This window comes from Myiozetetes cayanensis, unplaced genomic scaffold (genome assembly GCF_022539395.1).
Source record: "Myiozetetes cayanensis isolate MyiCay16 unplaced genomic scaffold, myiCay2020 scf4, whole genome shotgun sequence".
Lineage (NCBI taxonomy): Eukaryota > Metazoa > Chordata > Aves > Passeriformes > Tyrannidae > Myiozetetes > Myiozetetes cayanensis.
This window is the reverse complement of record NW_026087631.1, coordinates 72,355,266-72,376,821: the sequence shown is the minus strand read 5'-3', so window position 1 is coordinate 72,376,821 and position 21,556 is coordinate 72,355,266. Positions and strand designations below refer to the sequence as shown.

The following is a 21,556-nucleotide window of genomic DNA, read 5'->3' as shown; positions in this document are numbered from 1 at the left end:
GGATGTCACTGCTGGACGGGCTATTTAACGTGGAAAAGGTAATTTTTATGGGAGTTTTTGTGTGTACTAACAGGAAGTCTGAATTTGAGGAAGTATCCAATAGATAATTGCATCCCAGTTAACAGAGAATTTGAGTTCCTGCTATTCCAAAGCAGCTGTCTAGAAGGAAACATGAAATTATGTGGGAAACTGTTCCTTTTTCCTATTGAAGGGACTGTAACTGGGGAGAAGGGGGTTTTCCAGTGAAGCTGCCGGTGTTGGGAAGCTGTGGGCATCTGCCAGGGAAGCAGATGTCTCCCAGGAAACCCCATTCAGCTCCCTGCTCCCTGCAAGGGGTTATGGGCTGGACATCTGTGGGATCGGCATCTGTGCTCCGGGTGTTCATTAGGGAAGTTCCCAACTCCACAAACCCGCTCTGGGGGCTGGAGGCTCCTTTCTAATTAAGGGAGAAGCGTTGGAGCGGAGCTGGGGGCTGCCCAGGGTCCATCCTCAGGGCTCAGCTGCCCCGTCCCTGACAGTGTTCCAGGCCAGCCTGGACCATCCTGCTCTAGGGGAAGGTTCCCTGCCCATGGATGGGCGTGGAAGTCTGGAAAAAATCATATTTATGGGGGAAAACTTGGTTCTCTTTGTGTTAAAAACATTTATTCTGTAGTTTTCCTCCTCTGACTGCTCCTCTTGTGGGCTTTTTGCAGCTTGGCTGTAGTTTGAGCAGCTCTGACTACTCAAAATTAAACCTTGGGCGTCACTATTTGCTCAGAGTGGTCCTGTTGGAAAGTCTAAAGTTTAAATCACATTCATTTAAGTGTTAAAGATCATTGGTCTAAGGGCTCTTTAAAATGTGTTTATATTGGCAATGAACAAATTCAGATTATTGTCCCTTAAATGTCTCTTCTGAGGGATATTTTGCTGCATTAACCTTGTGCTTTAAAAGCTGGATAACAGGTGCCTGAAATTCCTGATATTCCCCATCTGAGCAGCACAGAATCCATTTTGTCTCTGCCTATTTCCCTGGAACAGGCTGCAGCATCCTCACCCATTTTGTGTTCCCACATGCTGCAGCACAGTGAAATATTCCCTCGTAAAAGGTACAGCGCAGCAGAAAATTCCAGTAAACTGCAGGAGATGGGAATGGCTGCAGAAATACTCATTTTGTGTGGGGAAGAGCACGTTTTGGACCTGAGATGAAAGAAATGAAGTTGTAATTTGTAATGCAGGAGACACCTCCCAGCATTTAAAGAACTCTGCCTTTAAATTATCCCCCATTTCGAATTCCAGAGATTCCAGAGTACTGACTGTATTGACAGTGTTTGTATTAAAAACAAGTGATTGGCACAGAACTAAAGCCAGATAAATGTAAACATTGTATTTTTAACAACCTTAATAAGCTGTTAATAAGGATGAATAATTAATAAGAAATTCCTTATTGAATCCCAGATCTCTCTAAACAGGGGGAAGACTCCAGTAAAACCAGTCCAAATCTGGATTTCCCATTTGGAATTATGCTGATTATTTTATTCAAATGAATCTGAGAGTAAAACCAATTTAAATTAGAATTGTTTCTAATTCGGTTTTAATATTTCATAGTTCTGGGCTCAGTTATGGAAATAATGAAAATACTGATTATAGAACGTTATCTCTGAAAGTGTTTGAAATCCAGGCTTGATTTCCCTTCCATCCGGGTTTCCTGGAGGAGCCCAACGTGAGGGACTATGGAAACAGCACAAATAAAAACGGGAAAAATGATAAGTATTAGACTGCAGAATTCCCAGGTACAGGTAAGGGCTCCTTAACTGCCTGTAGTGCCAGGTTTCTGTGTGTCTCCAGGGTGGGCTGCCAGGGCTTCCAGGGAGAAATTCCCAAAATTCCTGCTGGTCTTGGCCCTTCCAGGCAGGAACTTCAGCTCGGAGGAGAGGCTCCCAAAGTGCCTTCAGTGCTGGGCCAGCGGAGGGAGCTGTGGATGCAGGAATGGCTGCACTTCCAGGCAATCCCAGTACTTTTACAGCAGGAGGCTGGTAATGAGTAACCACAGGTTTTATAAGGTTGGATATAATATTTTCCTCTTTTCCTGCATTTTCCTCATCACATTTACTGTGATTTCTTGCTGCTGTTTCACAGTCCTGATTTACTTTGAGCCAGTCCTGCAGACTCTGCGCTCAACAAATCATTTTATCCACTCTATCCATTTGAACTCTGTGTTTCTGATATCCCTGTATTCCCACAATACTTATTTTGTGCACATGGAATGGTGTGACTAAATCCCAGTGCTGGGAATTAGGAGGTGTAACTAAACCCTGGGCTGGGTTGGGCTGGCACCACCGGGGACTCTCTGGGACTCTCCGTGGCCATGGTTTTGTTGGATCAGGATCCCTGTGGTTTGGATTTTATGTTTCATAGAGCTAACTGGGTCTGACCCCTGCTCCTCCAAGCTGGAGTGGCTACTGCAGGCTGGGAGTACTCCAGGTTTGCACCTGCTGGCAGATACAAAGTACCTGGGCACAGCCCACCTCCCATAAAACTGCCTTAATTCAAATCCATTGATTCCTCTTCCAGTTAAACCTGGAGAACTTCATTTGGCTTTTAATCCTTTTATTGTAAGCTGGGCTGAAATTAATTTTCCCCTCGAAGTGTGCAAAGCCAATTAAGGGAGTCAGGGAGGGAAGTGCTCCAAAGTGTTAAGTGCAGCCTGACCTCGTGGCCACACTCTCCGCCGCGCTGCCAGCGGAGCAATCGATATCCCACAGCCTCCTAAACAGGGAAATTTGGGAAGATTTCACCTGCCTTTCCAGTGCTTCATCCGTCTGCTTCGTGCTCTCTGCTCTGAGCAGTTGTGGGGGTTTAACACCTAAAGCTGTAAATGTTTGGGAATATTTGTGCTTATATTGGGAGCTCACACACACCCCCACCTGAAACGGGGATTTTTCCAACTAAAATCCCGAAGGTTTTTGTCCTGTCAGCAGCGCAGCGTCTGTTTTCCACCCAGACCTATTTGAGGTTATTAATTTTGTCCCAGTGATAGGGTGATCAACCGTCCTGTCAGGAAAATGGATCTGTGTGTCAACCTCTGCCGTGATTAAAGGGAGCCACGGCACAGGGAGAAAATACCAAGTTTTCATGGCCAAAGGAAAGGGCTCCTCATCAGGGCATTATTCCAGTGGAAAAAAATACCTCTCAGTTTAGTTGGGGGAAACCATTCCAATTAACTGGGGGCTTCCTCTAGTTGGGGTTGGTTGGAGTTTAATTTCTTGGAGTTTTGGCAGGTTTTTTTGGAATTCCTTTCTTTTTGAGGTAGGAAATCCTCTGAGGATTGTGGTGTGGGTCAGATTGAGACAGAGTTTGTGGATTCCCAGCAATTTGTTTTTGTCCATCTCAGATTGATCTGTGAAAATTCTGTTGGTACAGATTCTGTGGCCCCAAGAGGTTGTGGCTACCCCATCCCTGCCAGTGTCCAAGGCCAGGCTGGACGGGGCTTGGAGCAACCTGGGCTAGTGAGAGGTGTCCCTGCCCACGGCAGGGGATGGGACTGAATGAGCTTTAGGGTCCCTTCCCACCCAAACCATCCCGTGATTCTCCAGGCCCGTGGCTGGGAGGATGCTCCCAAATGCCCGCTCCAGGATCTCCGAAGGGTTAACTTCATCTGGCCGCAATCAAGCGATGGCAGGGGGGAGGGCGCAGGGGTTTAATTTCCTACTGGAAGCCGCACATGTGTTGGCTTTTCCTTTCATTGTGGGCCGGAGCGGGCGCCCGGCGGGGTCAGCGCCTGGGCTATTGATCCGCATCCCGCCGGCCCTGCTCCCGCAGCTGCTCCGCATTAGGGCACACATCCATAACCCGCGCTCCGCTCGGCCCAGCGGGGACGGCGCCACGTGGGACCAGGCGAGCTTGGAGCGGGAGTGGGGCCGATCCATCTTCATCCCAGGGGTCTGGCCGAGCACCTGGAATGGGCTGGGAGCTGCCTGCGGCTCCGGCCATCCCAGGGAACAGGGACCTGTCTGTCCAGGTGTGACAGCCAGCGGGATGTACACGAATGTTAACGAGAACCCGGGATAAACCTCTGTTGGACAGTTCCAACTGTTCCCTTCCCTGCTTTGTTCCAGCCCGTTTTCATCCTTCTTCCTCCGAAGGCAGTTGCTATTGATTTTTTCCTTTCCTTTCTTTTCCCTCCCTTCCCATTGTTAAGCTTTCCCTTGGTTTTTTTCTCTCCCTTTTAGCTGGCAGGGGTTGCCTGACCACAGCTCCTAAAATTTGGTTCAGTTCCTTGTTTTCCTGTGGAGCCCCACGGATGTCATTAACAGAGACGTCCCATGCGCCTCATTAATTCCCCCTTCGTTAATCCACGTGCCCAATGAGCCTCATCCCATGCCAGGTGGTGCCTCCCAACTCCTCAGCCCCTGGGAAGGATTACAACTTCCTTATTTTTGGACAAAAATGGTAGGGAATTTCCTAGGATGCCGGGAATTAATATAGGTAAAAGTGAAGTTTCTTTGTCAGAAAAAATGACAGCGGTGGTTTCATTCCAATAATTTCTTCTAATATTTTGGGATATTATTTCAAAAAAAAACCCCAACCTTCCTCTGCTTAGAGGAATTCAGAATCCCTGGAGTGTATTAAACTCGTGACACATACTTCAATTTTATTTAAAATTCATAATTGTGATGTTCTTCCCACTGTTAAAATCCCGGCTATAACATATTACTCTATAAAAACACCAGTTTGGTTTAATGGCATTTACTGTTATCTTAAAATTTAGTAGGAAGTTGGGTGTGATGATGGATCCTAAACCAAAAGGATGCTTTTATATAATATATGACATAGAAGTTATCCTGAAAAAATCCATCTTCTTTTAAAAGCAATGAAAATTGCAGTCTGCTAATTTAAAGTGAACAAGAAGCACCCTGAAAATCACTAGACAAACACAAAATTCCACAGATCTTTGATCACTGAGCAAATAAAACTATGGAATTAGGCAGTTTTCTGGTGGATTTTTTTCCCTGTGGAGGCAGGTTTTGAAGGTGATGTTTCGAAGGTGATGTTTCTATTTTTAGTGTGCATTGGAGGTTTTTAGAAGTAAAATGGAATCGTGTCCATGCCTAAAAATCCTGGTAGTGCTGAAGATGGGAGTTCAGGTTCTTTGTTCAGGTATTTTCTCTGGGAAACACTGTTTGGAATATTCAAGCCAGCCCTCCTTTGTGTTTTAGGGTGTCTCTCGGGTCTCCCCCAGCCCAAGAAGGTCTCCACGTCCTACGAGGAGAGGCGGAAACAAGCCACGGCCATTGTCCTGCTGGGAGTCATCGGGGCAGAGTTCGGAGCGGAGATCGAGCCCCCCAAACTCCTCACGCGGCCCCGGAGCTCCAGCCAGATTCCCGAGGGATTCGGCTTGACGAGCGGCGGATCAAATTATTCCTTGGCCCGGCACACGTGTGAGTACCCCGAGCACTGCGTTCCCTGGCTTGGGGAGGGGGGTACAAGCTGCTTTGTTTAAATTCCCTTTCCACTGGAAAAGAGAAAGGCTAGGAATTTGGGATGTACAGAATGTACAGTTGCCAAGGAGTCAGTGCTGATGGAGCGAGCTGCTGGAATTCTGACAGCCTTTATTCTCCTCCCAGGTAAACCAGAGCACTTAGCCTACATTTATTTAATTTGCTCTCATTTATTTCTCCTGGAATAACCAGGAGCAGGGACACTTCCCACTAGCCCAGGTTGCTCCAAGCCCTGTTCAGCCTGACCTGGAACACTTCCAGGGATGGGGAATCCATAAAATACAGGGTATTTCTCTGTGACATGGAATTGTGATCGTGCCTTTTGGAGAGGGTGGAATCCTCTAGAAATCCCCACCGTGCCCTTGCCTGACACCTGCATCAATCACTGGTTCCCTCACAACTCGTTCCCGGAGCTATTCCAGGATAAAACACCCCCCCCAGGAACTGCTCGTTGCAGATGCCCCACATCCCCCCAGAAGTGCAGCTAATGCCGTGTTCACGGAGTTAATGGGCTGGGAAATCCGACTGCCGCGTCCTGAATATGGAAAAGCGACTTCCATGGCTAATTCAGTGGATTTTCCGGGCAGCTGCCGTGGGTGCCGTTATTGATGAGCAGCTCCTTGCCCTTTCACTCCGGCGGTGTCGCAGGGACGGCGCCCTGGCGGCTCCCAGTTATTTATATCTCTCGTGTATTGACTCACACCTCCTTCCACAGGGAATTCTAGGCTGGCCACGCTCCCACATCCCTGCAGCCACTCCAGGTTTGCTGCGTTCTGGACTGGCTAAGCCAGCCAGCAGTTTGGTTCCTAACTCAGGCCCCTGCTACCATTATGGTAGCTGCAGCCATCAACCCGAATTCCCAGCAGGGGAAGCAAGGGGAATTTCTAGGCAAAAATTAGGGAAAGCAGCTCAGTGACTTCATGTAACCGACCCCAGAGCTGGATTGGTGGCTGGACATTGTGTCAGAGATGCAGGAAGCTGCTAGGATCTCCATGGATCCTGTGGTGTGTCCCTAAAATCCTCCAGTGATCCTCTCCTGGGCTGTTGATGAAAACAGCTCTGGGGTTGGTTCTTAATGAGTTCTTATAACGAGGTATTAAAGGGAAGCAGCGAAGCTGCGTGTCCAGGGCTGCACATCCTGCAGGATCTGCCCAGCCCCACTCCACCGAGCTTTTCCAGGGCTAATTACCTCGTTGCTGCGCTGCCTCTAATGTGACATGTTTATTGCCCTAACGAACAACTCATTAGCTGCGGTGATGTTTTTGTCAATATTAATTCCTTCAGTTAAGCCAAGTCAAAGCTTTAAACAAAGATGTCCCGGCTGAGAAACGGGCGGGTTCGGGTTAGTCCAGCTCGTGCTCTGCACAAGGCAGCTGTGAGCAACAACACTCCAAGGGAAAAGCTGGGAATATTTCATCAGAGTCACGGTTGAGGAGTCACACTTTTAGTGAGGTTTTAGAGTTGGGACATAAAACTGACACTTTTGGGTGTTGTTGGGGTTGGTTGGTGTGAATCTCATGGAAAACGTGTCTGTTGGCTTTTCCCAATCCTGAAAACAACAGGAGGTTTGTTTAATAAAGAAAACAAGCAACTCATTGAGGACAGTGCAGGAAAAACCTGATAAAATCAGTAATTATCTTTATCAAGAGGTATGTTATTAGGAGGTAACAAATAATGATGAGAAGATAATAATAAACTATCTGTAATGGCAAGTGTTGCTTCTACACATATATAATTAATTTTATTAAAACATAGACTATGAAATGAAATACTAATAATTTTTTCTCAATATGCAGAACCTGGATCAGGATTCAGGATTGTTGAAGTTGTTTGGGATGTTGTTTCTCTCCCCCATGAGCTCTATTTCTCAGAACTATTTAGGGAGTGTGGACTTAACATTTTTTTCCCCAAACAATCCTATTTCTTGTGTAGTGAAAATATTATGTTTGAGATGCAGCACTGGCACAGGTTGTGGAGGCTGTGGATTCCCCCTCTCTGGAAGTGTCCAGGGCAGGCTGAACAGGGCTTGGAGCAACCTGGGCTAGTGGAAGGTGTCCCTGCCGTGGCAGGGGGTGGAACCAGATGAGTTATGAAGTCCCTTCCCAGCCAGTCCATTGTGGGGTTCCATGACTCACTCAGGGCCCTGGGTTGTGTCTCAGGCCCAGCTTTCCAGTGGCAGGGGCTGGGTGGGACCATGTGCTCCTGCCCAGCGAGGCTTTGGAGCCGGGGCAGTGCCGGTGCCACCGTGTCCCGCTGTCCCCCCAGGCAAGGCGCTGACATTCCTGCTGCTGCAGCCGCCCAGCCCGAAGCTGCCCGCGCACAGCACCATCCGCAGGACCGCCATCGACCTCATCGGCCGCGGCTTCACCGTGTGGGAGCCCTACATGGACGTGTCGGCCGTGCTCATGGGGCTGCTGGAGCTCTGCGCCGACGCCGAGAAGCAGCTGGCCAAGTAGGTACCTCGGGCACTGGCTGTTCCCACCCCTGCAGCCGGGGGATCGAGTCCTGGGGCTGTGGTGCTTGGCAGGACACTGGGAAGGAATCCCTCCCTGTGAGGGTGGGGAGGCCCTGGCACAGGCTGCCCCATCCCTGCAGGTGTCCAAGGCCGGGCTGGAGCAGCCTGGTGGGAGGTGTCCCTGGCCATGGCAGCGGGGTGCAATGAGATGGTCCTTAAAATCCCTCCCAGCCCAAACCATTCCATGAGGATTTGTTGATAACACACAGATTTTAAATGCTACCTGCAACAGGGAGCTGCCCAGGGTTGTTTTAATCCCATGGATGTCTTTGCGTCCGTCAGTGGAGCTCTTGAGGATTATGACCTTATTCTAAGGCAGATCTCACCCATTTTATAAAAGTTGTAATTTCCTCAAGATACTAAGAACGAATCCATGCATTGTGTTAATGGAGAAATGTGGACAAATTGGATTACAGTTGTTTTTTGTCTGAACTCCAATTACTCCTTGTAGTGTGGCAAAAGCCACCACCACATCTACCCTTCCCACAGCCTCTCCTGAGCCCCTTTATGTAAACCCCGACTTCCCAGCGCCCAAGTGAGCACAGTCCTTTTCCTCGTGTGATTCCACCCTTAGCTGTCAGGAAGATTAGTCTGGCTCTCCCTCCACGGAGCCAGGAATAAATGAAGGGATCAGCGTGGAGCCTTGAGGAACCTGCCGCAATTTTCCTCATGATAAATTGCATAATAAGCGCGAAAGTGTTTTGCTTATTAATCCATAACAAGATTTAGATTGAAAATGGCCTGTTACATTCCTGACGGATCCAGGATGGAGGGAGATGGAAAGAAACGGAGCAACAATGTGTGCAGGGGGTTAAGTGTGGCTCTCACCCTCCGGAGCCCTGTGGAGCTGCCTCTTTGTGCCTGATTTGCCGTGGACACAATAACGGCACACGGCTCCTGCATGTTTTATCCAGGAGCTTTTATCTCCAGCTCCTGCTTTTAGATGTATATAAAAAAAAAATCACGTTTATTGACCAGGAAAACAAGTGGGTTTCTTTTTTCCCTGCTGAATTAAAGGAATATCCAGGCTGGCAGGTAAAACTCAGGGGTTTGTAACTCCAGCGCTTGCCCAGTTCATCCCAGTCCCTGAAAGTTGGACTGTGCTGAAGGAAACTGCTCGGTTGTGAGATTTGGGTTTTGCTTAATGGAGTTGTTGGGTCCTTACCACCTTATTGCTTCTTGCTTTTATCTTTGTCACAGCAAGTAAAAGCCTTGAATTAAAGAGAATTTCCCTGACCAGAGGATTTCTCAGTCTGTGTTTCAAATACTGTAAAAACCCAAACCATAAATCCTTGGGCTCTGGGCTCGCCTCTCCCTCCGTGGGGTGATATGTATTCAGCACATACAGATAATTTGTTAACAAGGCCTTTTCCCCACTTTGGACAGATGCACTCACTGTTTTCAATCTTCATGGTTAATTATTCGATTTGGGGTTGATGCAGGAACACCCTGACTCCTAATCACTGCTCATTGTTGGGAGTCCATTATCCTGGAACTGTCGGAGTGCTCCCGGTGACCTTGAACTGACATTATAAGCTGGTTCTAATCTTTTCACTCTATATTTCTAATGCTCCTTTTCTTTGTCCCTGCCTTTGTCCCGGCCCCGTTTAGCATCACAATGGGGCTGCCCCTGAGCCCGGCGGCGGACTCGGCGCGCTCGGCCCGGCACGCGCTGTCCCTCATCGCCACGGCCCGCCCGCCCGCCTTCATCACCACCATCGCCAAGGAGGTGAGCAGGGCACCCGCGGCCAGCCAGCCCGGGAACAGCCCCGGGAGTGCTGGGTGCCCAGGGAGATCCAACCCTCCCAGACTGGTTCTGTTTGATGAGTCCGGTTTGATTTGTTGTATCCTGGTTGGAGAAGTTTCCAGAGCACTGTGGAAAATCCTGCTTGCTTCGAGCAGTGCACACGTGACCCTCCAAGTATGAATTCTGATGGAATGGGGACTTTTCCATGGGGTTTGGAGGATAAGGGGGCAGGAGAGCGCAGGGGGTTGGTGCAGGCCAGGCGTGGTCTGTCTGAGGGTCATGAGCGATGCCAGAGCAGGGGGAGCTCGACCGGGCCAGAGGACGTGGCTGGGCGGTGCCCTGGTGGTGATGCCAGTGCACGGTTGGGCTGGGTGACCCGGGGGTCTTTTCCAGCCACGGTGACCCTGAGGTGTGTCCCTGTCTCCACAGGTGCACAGGCACACGGCCCTGGCGGCCAACACGCAGTCACAGCAGAACATCCACACCACCACCCTGGCCCGTGCCAAGGGTGAGATCCTCAGGGTCATCGAGATCCTCATAGAGAAGATGCCGACCGACGTCGTGGACCTGCTGGTGGAGGTGAGGCCGTGCTGGTGCCGCAGCCGTGGTGTGTGTGCCTGCAGTCCAGCTGGACAGGTCCTCTCTGTGTTGTCTCTTGGATGTGGGGAGGTTTGGTTTATACCGAGTTCATTTCTCGAACTTTAAACTGCATCAAATTACACTGCTGGGGAACAAATCCCGAGCGGGAGAAGGTCAAGGCCGGGTTGGACAGGGCTTGGGGTAACCTGGTCTGCTGGAAGCTGTCCCTGCCCGTGGCAGGGCGTGGAACTGGATGAGCTTCTCAGCTTTAATTGTGAGACAGAAAATACAGATTGTCAAACTGATTTTCATTTTTTATTTCCAAGGTGATGGACATCATCATGTATTGCCTGGAAGGATCTTTAGTTAAGAAAAAGGGTCTTCAGGAATGTTTTCCAGCCATCTGCAGGTAAGCTCTTCCTCCAGGAATACTGTGAAGTAAATGATAGGACCACCAGCAGGATGTATTAACTGAGAGTGAAACAGTGTTTTGGGTGCCACTGACCCGTAAAACAACAAATAGTAAAATGTGATTTATAAAGCAGGCACATTTCCAGTATCTTTAAACTTGGATAAATATCCCAGTTATCCTCTTTAACTGGTCCAACTAATAAATTCCAATAATCACCTGTCAACCATTACATCTTAATTTAATAAGCTATTAAAATATTAAATAGTTTCAAAGAAAGAACAATTATTCTGTTGCCAGGTTGGATACTGATGGAGGTGATTTTCCTCCTTCCTGATGCTTTAAAAGGCTTTCCTTAAAGCATAAAAGCAGGGATAAGTGGGAATTAGTGCAAAAACCTCCCTATTCCTATTGTATATTTATAGCTATACAGTATTTTTAAAATTCTTGGCAATTACTGGTAATATTTCCTGTTTATAGCCAGGATAAAAATGATCCAGCACCCACTGACGGGATTGTTGAGCCCAGAGAAAATTGCCATCAGGTTGTAGCAAATGGGGGAATCTCTGGAGAGATTCCAGATGGAAGTGCTTGGACATCATCCTATTGTGAATTCCTGTAATATCCCAGTGTTCCTTTTGCTGTGTTGCCGTGTGTGCTCACCTGCTGTGGTGAAACCATCCAGGTTTGCAGCTCCTCTTCCTCGGATCAGAGGGATACGAGGAGCAGACTGAGGGGACAGACACAGCTGACATCCTTGGGAATGCAGGCACAGGGATGCAAACCTGCACCTCAGCTGCGTTTTCCCTTTTTTCCTGCACAAAAACTAGTGATTTTCTTCCTTTTTATTTTTGATTGGCTTTTTTCCACGTTCCCTCCTGGTTTTCTGCCGCGCTGTAGGAGTGTCTGGGACCTGAGTGCGAGCAGTTGCTATGGCACTCTGGGAATCCTGAGGAATGAGGAGATAAATCACTGGAAGATTGGTTGTTTGAAGCCATAAATATGTTCAGCAGCATGTTTTTAGGGACTGATTCCAGATATTTCTGGCAGATTTTGGTATAGGAAAATTTAACTGTAAAATTCCGGTGTAACTGGAAGCGCAGTCAGCATTTTCACAGGTCTGCTCTCCCTTTTTTCAGGGAAGGCAGTGTTACCCCCAAGGATTTGAGTATGCAATAAGGATTTGGACTCTCTTGGGTTTCCAGGTGTCGGAATTCCTTGGATTTATCAGTTGTTGGAATTCCAACTGATACCACACAGTCACACTGGGCACTAAGGACTATGCCAGGCTTCACCCCAGGGATATTACTGGATTAGGGAATGTCTTTCTTTTTTCTCTATACCCATCAAAAATGGATGAGTTTGCATATTTTTCTTTGCACCTCCCTTCTTTCCTGTTTGATTCTCCCAGGAAATGCCCTGAAGTCACGCAGGGTGTTGGACTGTCATTTAACCATTTGACTTCCAGCTTTACTGAGGTGCTGCAATGCTAAGTGTGTATCCCACGTGGGCATGCAGGGTGATTACCCCCTGGGTTATTCCCAACATTCTGTATCAAAGCAAATAAATCTGACAGTTCAATGGGATTCCATGGTAACGTATCAAACATCAGGTGTTTTCTTGTGGAATGCCGAGTATTAAACCGGCAGCGGGTGGGTTTTTAAATCCCATCCCCGCTCCAGCCCTTCATTAATGATCCAGGGGCGTCACAAAGGGGTTTTCCTGTGGTGCAGGCAGGGGAGGCCTCACCTGCTGCCCGTTCCCCTGTGCCGAGCAGGTTCTACATGGTCAGCTATTACGAGCGGAGCCACCGCATCGCCGTGGGAGCTCGGCACGGGTCAGTGGCGCTCTACGACATCCGCACCGGCAAGTGCCAGGTACGTCAATCACGGGGAATTCCTCCCTCCCTGCGAAACCTGGGAGCTCGGGAAGCACAGGGCAGCCGGCTCTGCATCCACTGAGCCACTGTGGATAATGCCCAGGGGATCCATGGTTTAGTGAAGGACTTGAGGATATAGAGTCCCACTGGCTCTGTTCCCTGGGGCTGCTCAGGAGACGTGGAATAAGGAGAGGATGGTGTGGCTGAAGAAGTTGTGTCAGTGGAGAAAAGATGAGGATTTTTATTTCCTTTTATTACAAAAGTTAAAAAAGAAAACAAAACAGTGAGGGGTTTGGGGTTCCTGAAAACCATTTTTGGGTTGTTTTTAGGAACTGAGTGAGAAATGACATGGACTGATGAATAGGATGATGACTATCATGAATCCCCCTTTTTAACAAATAATAAATCAACACTGAACTGGGATAGGGTTTTGTCCAGTAAAATTTACTATATTAGCAAGTACAGTAAGTTAGTAAATTGTGTTCCAAACACTTATCTTTTTAATCCATTTTTCCACAATTGGACACAGAGATCAGGCCCTTTCTCTTTCCCCTTCCCCTAAAATGACTCACTAAACCTGTCCCGAGGGTTGCCGGTGTTGCAGCGTGGGACAGGGCTCCAAGGGGTTTTTAGGATGCTGTTTTCGGCGCTGGGAGCCGGGCAGTGCCCTTCCCGTGCCGGTATTGATTTGCCCTTCAGCTGTTGGCAGCTCCCAGAGATCCCAGGGCCGGGTGTTGATTATCTCCGTCTCGGGAGCGGTATTGACCCGGAGCCGCTCGCTGCCGATGGCCCTTGATTTTTCACACCGTCTCCATGACACTCCTAATAAAACAAACCGGCTGATTGCTCCATGCCTCTGGAAGCCAACCCGTCCACACCAAGAGCTTTTCCCTCCAGGAGCCACCTTGGAGGTGGTTTTGTTCTCCATTCCAAGGGGGATCTCTGCCCTGTGCATGGACTCTGTCCCACATGGCATCGATAATCTGCTGTATTCCCCCCGCACATATTCTAGGAAAGCTGAAGCTGAGAATTCCTTAAAAAACTAGCTGAGCTTTGGCACAATTTGGGAAATAAATATCTCTAATGTTTGCAGTTGAATCCATGTAGCATTTTCCATGCCTGGAGAGGCAGTGGGTTTGTGACCAGAATATTTATAATCCTTTAAAAACATGGGTTCCAAGGCAGATGATGGGAGATAAAGGCTCTGTAGGAGGATTTCCCAGGTGGATGGTGTGTGGAGCAGCCCCCCAGGAGCTTTGTCCCTCACACAGGTTGTCACTTTTAGGCTGAGCTTGGGCACAGCTTTAGAACTGAGTGTGGTTCTCCCTGTTGGAATCCAAAGGGATGTGGGGGGAACAGGTTTGTGGGTGTTCTGTGCTCAATCCCAAAGGGATGTTCGAGGGGATAGAGGTCTCTCCCAGCCATTCCAGCAGGATTTGGAGCGCTCCCACAGAGCTGTCTGGAACTGAGTCCTGGTTCTCAGGTATTGCAAAGGTTAAACTTTATCAGCTTCCCAAAAAAAAAAAAGGTCGAACTTCCATCAGCACCTTCCCCCTCCCAGCCCGCCCAGCACGGTTTGATGATGATTATTGATCCCTTCCCAGCTTTTCCCTCGCTCTGGCCTTGATGTCCGGATAGCGCTGCATCCTGCTAAAATAAGGCTCCATCTTGATCAGGGGCTGAGATGAGATGCTGGGATTTGATAAAGATAATTGATGGTTCACAGGGAATTGGCAAACGGTTCCGAGGGCAGGGCGGCAGCTCCACCTGGAAACGCAGCCTTTGTTTTCCAGCGTCGCACACCAGGGCCACGGAGCCCAGCCAGACACACGCTCGAAGCACAAATGGCAATTTTTATCCCAAAATAAACCACTTAAAATGTCAGAGCAGGCTCAGCTGATGCTCAGGAGGAAGGATCTTGGAATAACAAGAATATTAGAAGGATTAGGCAATGTCGTTAAGGTATTGCTCAGAACAAGCTCTGGTTGCCCAGTTAAATATTAGAAGAATATTAAATTCCAACCAAATGATTAATATTTTGCATGAGGTTCCTAATTATCAACACACAATCCATAGAATTATTATTTCAAGTTCTTTTCAAGTCAGATAAATTCCTGCTGGGTAACAGAGTCTGGCCCAAACCCCCCCCACTTCGTTCCTCTGAACAGGGTGTTTAATTATCTTCTTTTCCTTTAGGAATGTATTTGGGTCTGTAAGGAGAGACTTTGAAATATTCCATTTTTATTGATTAAATCTTGGGATTCATCATTAATATTTAGAGCTGCGGTTCAGAGATACTTGTAATTTTTGTATCTAAAACCTCGGTCATTTGCACTGGAAGATTAAAGAGAAACATGAGTTATTTTGGGTTTATTTCAAAGCAAGAACTGCTTTTAAGCCTGGGCTGGAATCAATAATGTTTGGTCGTGGGTCCTTCCAGAATTAAAATCCCAGCAATCTGAGCAGTAATTGAATTGTGCAGGGGCTGATTTTATTTCAGTCCTGGATGCCTTGGCAAATTTGTATTTATATGGGAGGCAGAAAATGATTTAATATTCCATTTGGAATGAATAGTGGCTCGACTTAATTAAGTTTAATTACAGAATAAAAGATGCTGTCCTTGAGTATGGTGTTTTAAAGGTGTTTATCCTGCAATCCATACCTGGCACTCCATTGCCAAGTCCAGGTGAGGCAGGAAAACCTGTTAGGGGAAACCCACATCTCTGCATTTCAGGAAAAAGGTAATTACTGAGTATAACCTTAACTGCATGGGCCAAAGCCCTGTTCTGAACATGCCCAATGACACAGTTAAGGGATTTTTGATTCATTATTTCATCCTTAAGAAGCAAATCCCATCTACCTTAGGGGTAAAATAAATCACAGTGTCCTGAGTTGGAAGGGACCTGCATGGATCATGTGGCTGCCCCATCCCTGGAAGTGTTCAAAGCCAGGCTTGGAGCAGCCTGGGCTAGTCCAAGGGCAAAAATGAATTTAAAGATATAAATATTGATGTTCTCTCAGTCCACATAGAACTTCCCCTCATTTCCACTGAGTGTTCATTTAACTGCTCCAGAGCTGAACACTTTGGAATGAGCAGCAATGGTGTGGGGCTTGCTGCACTTCCCCCTGGAAAACACAAGCTGAACACCAAGAAACTCTTGGCTGGAAGGGATTAGCATCAATTAGAGAAGCACTTCCTTTAAATAACAAAACAACTGGATTCCCTGAGGGATTTGTGCATTTGGAATGTATTGCAGTAGAGTAAAAAGAGCAACAAGTGTTGTACAAATTGATTTTCTACCTTTGTCTCACCCAAACCTGTTTTATTGACAAGTTTTCTGTGCCTGCTAAAGAGTGGGATGGGGCTAAACGTGGGACCAGCTAATTAAAGGCCCTTTGAAACTGTGCTGATTCCATTCAAGAGGGAGATTTGGGCTTCACCCACCTTTTCCAGGAGGAATAAATGAATATTTTAATGGGTTCTGAATATATCAGGCTAATTTCAGGTGCAAATGAATAATGAGCAAGTCTTCATCCTTCAGTAACCCAGGGATTGGCACAGGAGCACTGATAATGGGGTTTTCCTAATGCTGATCCAATAGAAAAGGGGATTTTCAGTGAGAAATTCATGTGGTGGCTTTTGGACCTTTTCTGGGGTACCAACTGCAGGACAGGAGCTCGTGGGGGAGTGCAGGGCTTCCATTCTGAAAAGTTCCTGTTAAAGACTCATTCGTGTTCATAGTCCTGGCAATTCCTCTGGTTTAAAAACTGGATTTGGCAGGGGGTGCGTTCCAGGGATGGTTTGATTCACTTTCACTGGCTGAGCAGCCTTCAGCAAGCTTACAGGGGTTGGGGTGGTGTTTAATCCTGAGCAGCACGTGCTTAAATCCCTCCTGGTGAGACATTTCCCACATGGCTGTTGTCTCCCCTGCCCAGACCATCCATGGCCACAAAGGACCCATCACCGCCGTGGCGTTCGCCCCCGACGGCCGGTACCTCGCCACCTACTCCAACTCTGACAGCCACCTGTCCTTCTGGCAGGTAAGGGCACCTTCCCACCCCTCCTTCCCTGAGGAACTTGGGCTCGGCACTTGGTCCATGTACTTCATGCATTAAACTGCTTCGGGGAGGGAAAAATCCTGAGGGAGAGGCTGGACAGGGCTTGGAGCAACCTGGGCTAGTGAAAGGTGTCCCTGCCCTGGCAGGAGGGGGAATGAGATGATCCCTGAAATCCTTTCAACCCCAACACAAAGAGTTAAACATCCTGCACGTTTAGTTTTCAAATGTGACCTCGTGTGCTGGTGATTTTTCCCTTCCGTGTCCTGCTTGGCACGATTATTAATGCAGGGAAATCGGGAGCATTAGTCATCTTAAAAGGGTTATTACTCAAGATGATTTAAATTGTGAAAATGTCAGCGAGGCTCGCACGCTCTGGCTCCAGATGCCATGATTTACACCCTCTGACACGAGGAGAGCTGGGAAAAAGGGATGGCTTGGACCTCAGACTGCTCAGGATTCAGGACGTGGCATCAGCAGTAGCACAGCTTAAATATCCTGGGGTTTGCCAAGGTCTCCTGAGGATGGGAATCCTGGGGTGAGGAGGAAGATTGGGAGAGTCATATCTCAGCAGGTTGGGTCAGAGAATCTCATCTTTAAAAATCTGGGAAAAGGGGAATCAGCAGTGTTTGGCCTGTTTTCCAAAGAGCAGAACTCAGTAGATCTCTGGGAGTGTTCAAGGCCAGGCTTGGAGCAACCTGGTCTAGTGGAGGGTGTCCCTGCCTGTAGAAAGAGATGACCCTTTAGGTCCCTTCCAAGCCAAACCATTCCACGATCCTTCTGAGTTTGGGAGGAGCTCCAGGTGTGCCTGGAAGCCCCCGGAACACAGATCCCCCATGTGTGCCGTGCAGATGAACACGTCTCTGCTGGGAAGCATCGGGATGCTGAACTCGGCGCCGCAGCTGCGCTGCATCAAGACGTACCAGGTGCCGCCGGTGCAGCCGGCATCGCCCGGCTCCCACAACGCCCTGCGCCTCGCCCGCCTCATCTGGACCTCCAACCGCAACGTCATCCTCATGGCCCACGACGGCAAGGAGCACCGCTTCATGGTCTAGGTGGGGCCGGGCTGCGCGGGGGCACTGGGGGGGGAACGAGGGCAGGGACGGAGGGGATCTGAGGGGCTGCGGCTGGGCCGGGGGGTCCTACCCGGCTCTGAGGGGCTCGGCTGGAATCTGAGGGAATGCTGCCTGGCTCTGAGGGAATCCATGTGATTCTGAGGGCTCATCCCGTCTCTGCTGGCCTGTGACAGGGATCTTTCCTTGCGTGCAGGAGGAAGCAGGTGCTGGCAGGGGAACGGGGTCCTGGCGTGGCCCGGCAGAGCAGGATCAGCAGCACCTCGTCCCGACCCGCAGCGGCAGCTCCAGCTGAGCCCAGCCCCTCCTCACTGGATGTCATCCAACACCTCTCCCCTTTGGAGCCTCCCAGAATGTCAGTGTTTACCAAACGGCTCGTGTTTACATGGACTTCCTCCCTGTGACCATGGAATGATGGTGGGTGATGCAGCCCAGAGCCAGGTAACTGCTTGGGAATGGGGAGGGCTGGAATTTGGGAGTGCGTGGCCTGTGTGGTGATCCCAAGGGGATAAAGTCTCTGTTTCTGAGGGAATTGGAAGTGCTGCTGTGCCCAGTCCAGAAGGAAAAATAATAGTGTAAATAAATAATTTAAAAATATCTTTAAATGGAACAGCAAACTTGGAAAAAAGGAGTATTTATATATAAAGGTGGTTTTTGCTACCAATGCAGGTATTTATTTAAATAAAGGACTGAGAGGAGCCATTTGGGCTGGAGAAATGATCAAAAACTGTGGAAAAAGTGAATTATTGACTGGATATACTGAAATATTTCCGTCAGTAGGAATATTCCTGTGTAACACTGGCTGTGACTGTGTTTCCTTCTTACATATCTAATTTTGTGGAATATTTAGTGTGAAATTTGCTGGTTTCTGCTCATGGGACAGAGAAGATTCTCTCAAATGCTATTTTACTTAAATGTCTGTTTGTCCAGCTTTTCCTTGGCTGCAGAGCTTGGAACTGAGGCTGGCCCTACATGTTAAACAAAAAACGGTACTTAGAGAATCAAAAAAGAATAAAATTAATTTCTCAAATGGCTTCTAAGGATAAAATGCATTTATTTCATTCTTATGTGCAGTGCTCAGGTGAGATTTGCAGCCCAGGAGCTCCATATCTATTTACTGTTTCAATTCAAAAGCAGGAAATTCAGACCATTAGGAATGTTGAACCCAAACTGCTGGGAAGTTCTGTCTTTCCCAGTGGGTATTCCTGGCCCTGTTGTCATTCCAGTGTGAGCTTTCCATGCTGTGTCCATTGTTAACGCTGTGTTTGGCCTCGTCCTTGTAAATGTAGAGGTGTCCGTGGCTTCCCTGGCAGTTCCCAAGCAAAAGGTGACACGATGGGACACCTGGATGAGAGTGGGGTGATGGAAGTCACCGTGTGACTGGCTCCAGTGTCTGCTTCTCCAGCAATCCCCGCCCCGTGTATGGGTTACAATTCCAGTGTAAATATGCTTGTGGAATAAAACTGGACTGAAACATGTTGGTTTTCATGGATGTCAGTAAATCCCTGCTGATGATTTATTGCCCAGTAGCCGGAAATCTTTCACTGTTTAAGGAATTTCTTCCTTTCTGTTTGGAAATGGGCAGGAATGAGAGCAGAAGCCTGGAATGGTTTGGGTTGGAAGGGATTTTAAGGATCAGGAATGCCTTCCACTCAACCAGGTTGCTCCATGTCCCCCCCAGCCTAGCCTGGAACATTTGCAGGGGTGGGGCATGGACCTGTTGGAGCCCTCTGGCACAGTGGGAAGCCATTACCTGTGTCGTGTCCCTCCATCCCTTGTCCCCAGTCCCTCTCCAGCTCTCCCGGAGCCCCTTTAGGCCCTGCAAGGAGCTCTCAGATGTCCCTGGATCCCTCTCCAAGTGAACGCCCCCAGCTCTCCCAGCCTGGCTCCAGAGCAGAGATGAATTCCACAAAGGAATCAACTGAAATAAAAAAATAAATAAATAAACCTGAAATAAATAAATAAACCTGAAATAAATAAATAAACCTGAAATAAATAAATAAAACTGAAACAATTACCCCCTGCCGGTTTGTGGGAGGCTCCCGCCCCTCAGGGCTGCGCGAGACCCTCCCTCTGCGCTGCCCCCTGCTGGGCTGGGGGCGCCTCGCGCCCCTCAGGAATGGGCGGGAAAGTTCCGTGCCCCTCACGGTGCCTCGGGCAGCCAGGCCCGGCGGCGGGGGCTGAAACCCCCGGGCGGAGCTGAAAGCACAGCGGGACCGGGCCCGGACGGAGCATCAGGAACAGCAGCGCCTCCCCAGACAGCGCCGGGATGTGGGATACGGAGAATCCTGGAACTGCAGAGCAGGTACATTCACCTGAGGGCGGGGAGGGGGCGGGAATCAGTTCCAGGGCTGGCTGGGGCTCGGAGACATTGCTGGGCGTGCAAACACTTTTGCAAAGGGCATTGCCAAGCTTCGTGTGGGCACAGGGAGGGTCCTGCTTGAGGAATTCGAAATTCATGAGGGGATGTGAGATCATTTGTTGCTGTTAACTTTGACAGGAGGGTGATGCGTGGTGTACGCTCTCTGGGAAAGCCTGTGGGGAGGCCTGTTGTGCCCTGTGGGTAGGCCTGTTGTGCCCGTGTGGGCACAGGGAGGGTCCTGCTTGAGGAGTTCGAAACTCATGAGGGGGTGTGAGATCGTTTGCTGCTGTTAATTTTGACAGGAGGGCGATGTGTGGTGTGCGCCCTCTGGGAAAGCCTGTACACTTTGGGGAGGCCTGTTTGTTGTCCCCTGTGGTGCCCTGGCAGGGCTGGCCCTCGATGCTGCCCGTGGACCAGCAGCACGCAGGTCCCTGCCCTCACTGCCCGTGTCTGTGGGAACAGGGTGGGCGTGTTGCTGGGGGCTGGTTTTCCTCCTGGAAGGATGGAGGAGAGGGAGCTGTCATGTGGAATCCAGAGCCCTCGCTCATTCTTTCCCTGTCAATTTTAAGGATGATCCATAACGTGTGAACATCACCCGCAATCTAGGCCTAATTGCATTTCTCCAGCGGGCAGGCGGCGCTTCCAAGGAAGCTTAAATGAGCACTTAAGGGATAATGCTCGGAGCGGCTCCGGGGGTGGGGGAGCTCCTCACAGCCAACTCCCCCAGCGCTTTTATCCCGGAGTTATTGGGCCATTATGGGCTACGATTGTCTTTTACTGCCTTGCATTTCTTTGCTGTCAGCCGGGAGGGAAGGGATGTGTAACATGACCCAAAGTGGTCTTGTTTGTTTTAATCTGCTGGTTTAATATCTTATGGCTTCCTGCCATTATCCCTTTCTGCGCCGGACCCTGGAGTCGCTCCCGTAGGTTTGTGTGGAGGCCAAAGGCAGCTCCCAGAGGGTGCAACCTGTGCAGGCAGAGCTGCCCTTGCCTTGTTCTCTGGGGGGGGGGGCATCGACAGTGTTGTTCCCACCCGACCGTCCCACCCTGCTGTGCCGCCGGTCTCCAGTGTTTTTGTAGTTCCTGGTTGTTTTCTTTAAGCACCGCCATCCCACATGTGCCGAAAATACATATCACTGGTATTGCAGAAGCTCCTGCTGTTCCCCCCCCCCCCTCCTTGGTGCGGGTGTGCAGCATTCCCTGCGGGAATGCCCACAGGGCTTGAAGTGCTGCGGAGCGTTGGGATCGGGGAAGCTGCCGGCACTTCATCTGCAGTCAGGAGGGGCCCGCGCTGTGCTCCCTGCGGGTCCCGCACGGCAGATCATTACTGTCAAGTTCGTCCTGACGGATGCACTGCCGGCACTGCCGGAGGAGGAGGAGGAGGTGGCAGCCCCTCCTCGGGGCTGGGCTGCTCTGCCCTGCAATGCGGGTGAAGGTTTTGGGGAGCACCGCTGGGTCC

General features: G+C 49.3%; 1 protein-coding gene across 5 annotated transcripts in view; it reads left to right on the top strand.

Annotated features, from left to right (window-relative positions):
* Positions 1-19,213, top strand: part of WDR7 (WD repeat domain 7) — a 38,122-nt gene extending 18,909 nt beyond the window's left edge. For all 5 annotated transcript variants that reach the window (XM_050329527.1, XM_050329522.1, XM_050329525.1 and 2 more), the window contains 9 exons: positions 5,196-5,417; positions 7,743-7,929; positions 9,604-9,721; positions 10,169-10,318; positions 10,645-10,727; positions 12,505-12,604; positions 16,543-16,647; positions 17,514-17,717; positions 17,932-19,213. In XM_050329527.1, the coding sequence (XP_050185484.1) occupies positions 5,196-5,417; positions 7,743-7,929; positions 9,604-9,721; positions 10,169-10,318; positions 10,645-10,727; positions 12,505-12,604; positions 16,543-16,647; positions 17,514-17,717 (1,169 nt within the window). In that variant the 3' untranslated portion in view covers positions 17,932-19,213. The remainder of the gene's footprint in view (positions 1-5,195; positions 5,418-7,742; positions 7,930-9,603; positions 9,722-10,168; positions 10,319-10,644; positions 10,728-12,504; positions 12,605-16,542; positions 16,648-17,513; positions 17,718-17,931) is intronic.
* The last annotated feature ends 2,343 nt before the right edge of the window (positions 19,214-21,556 follow it).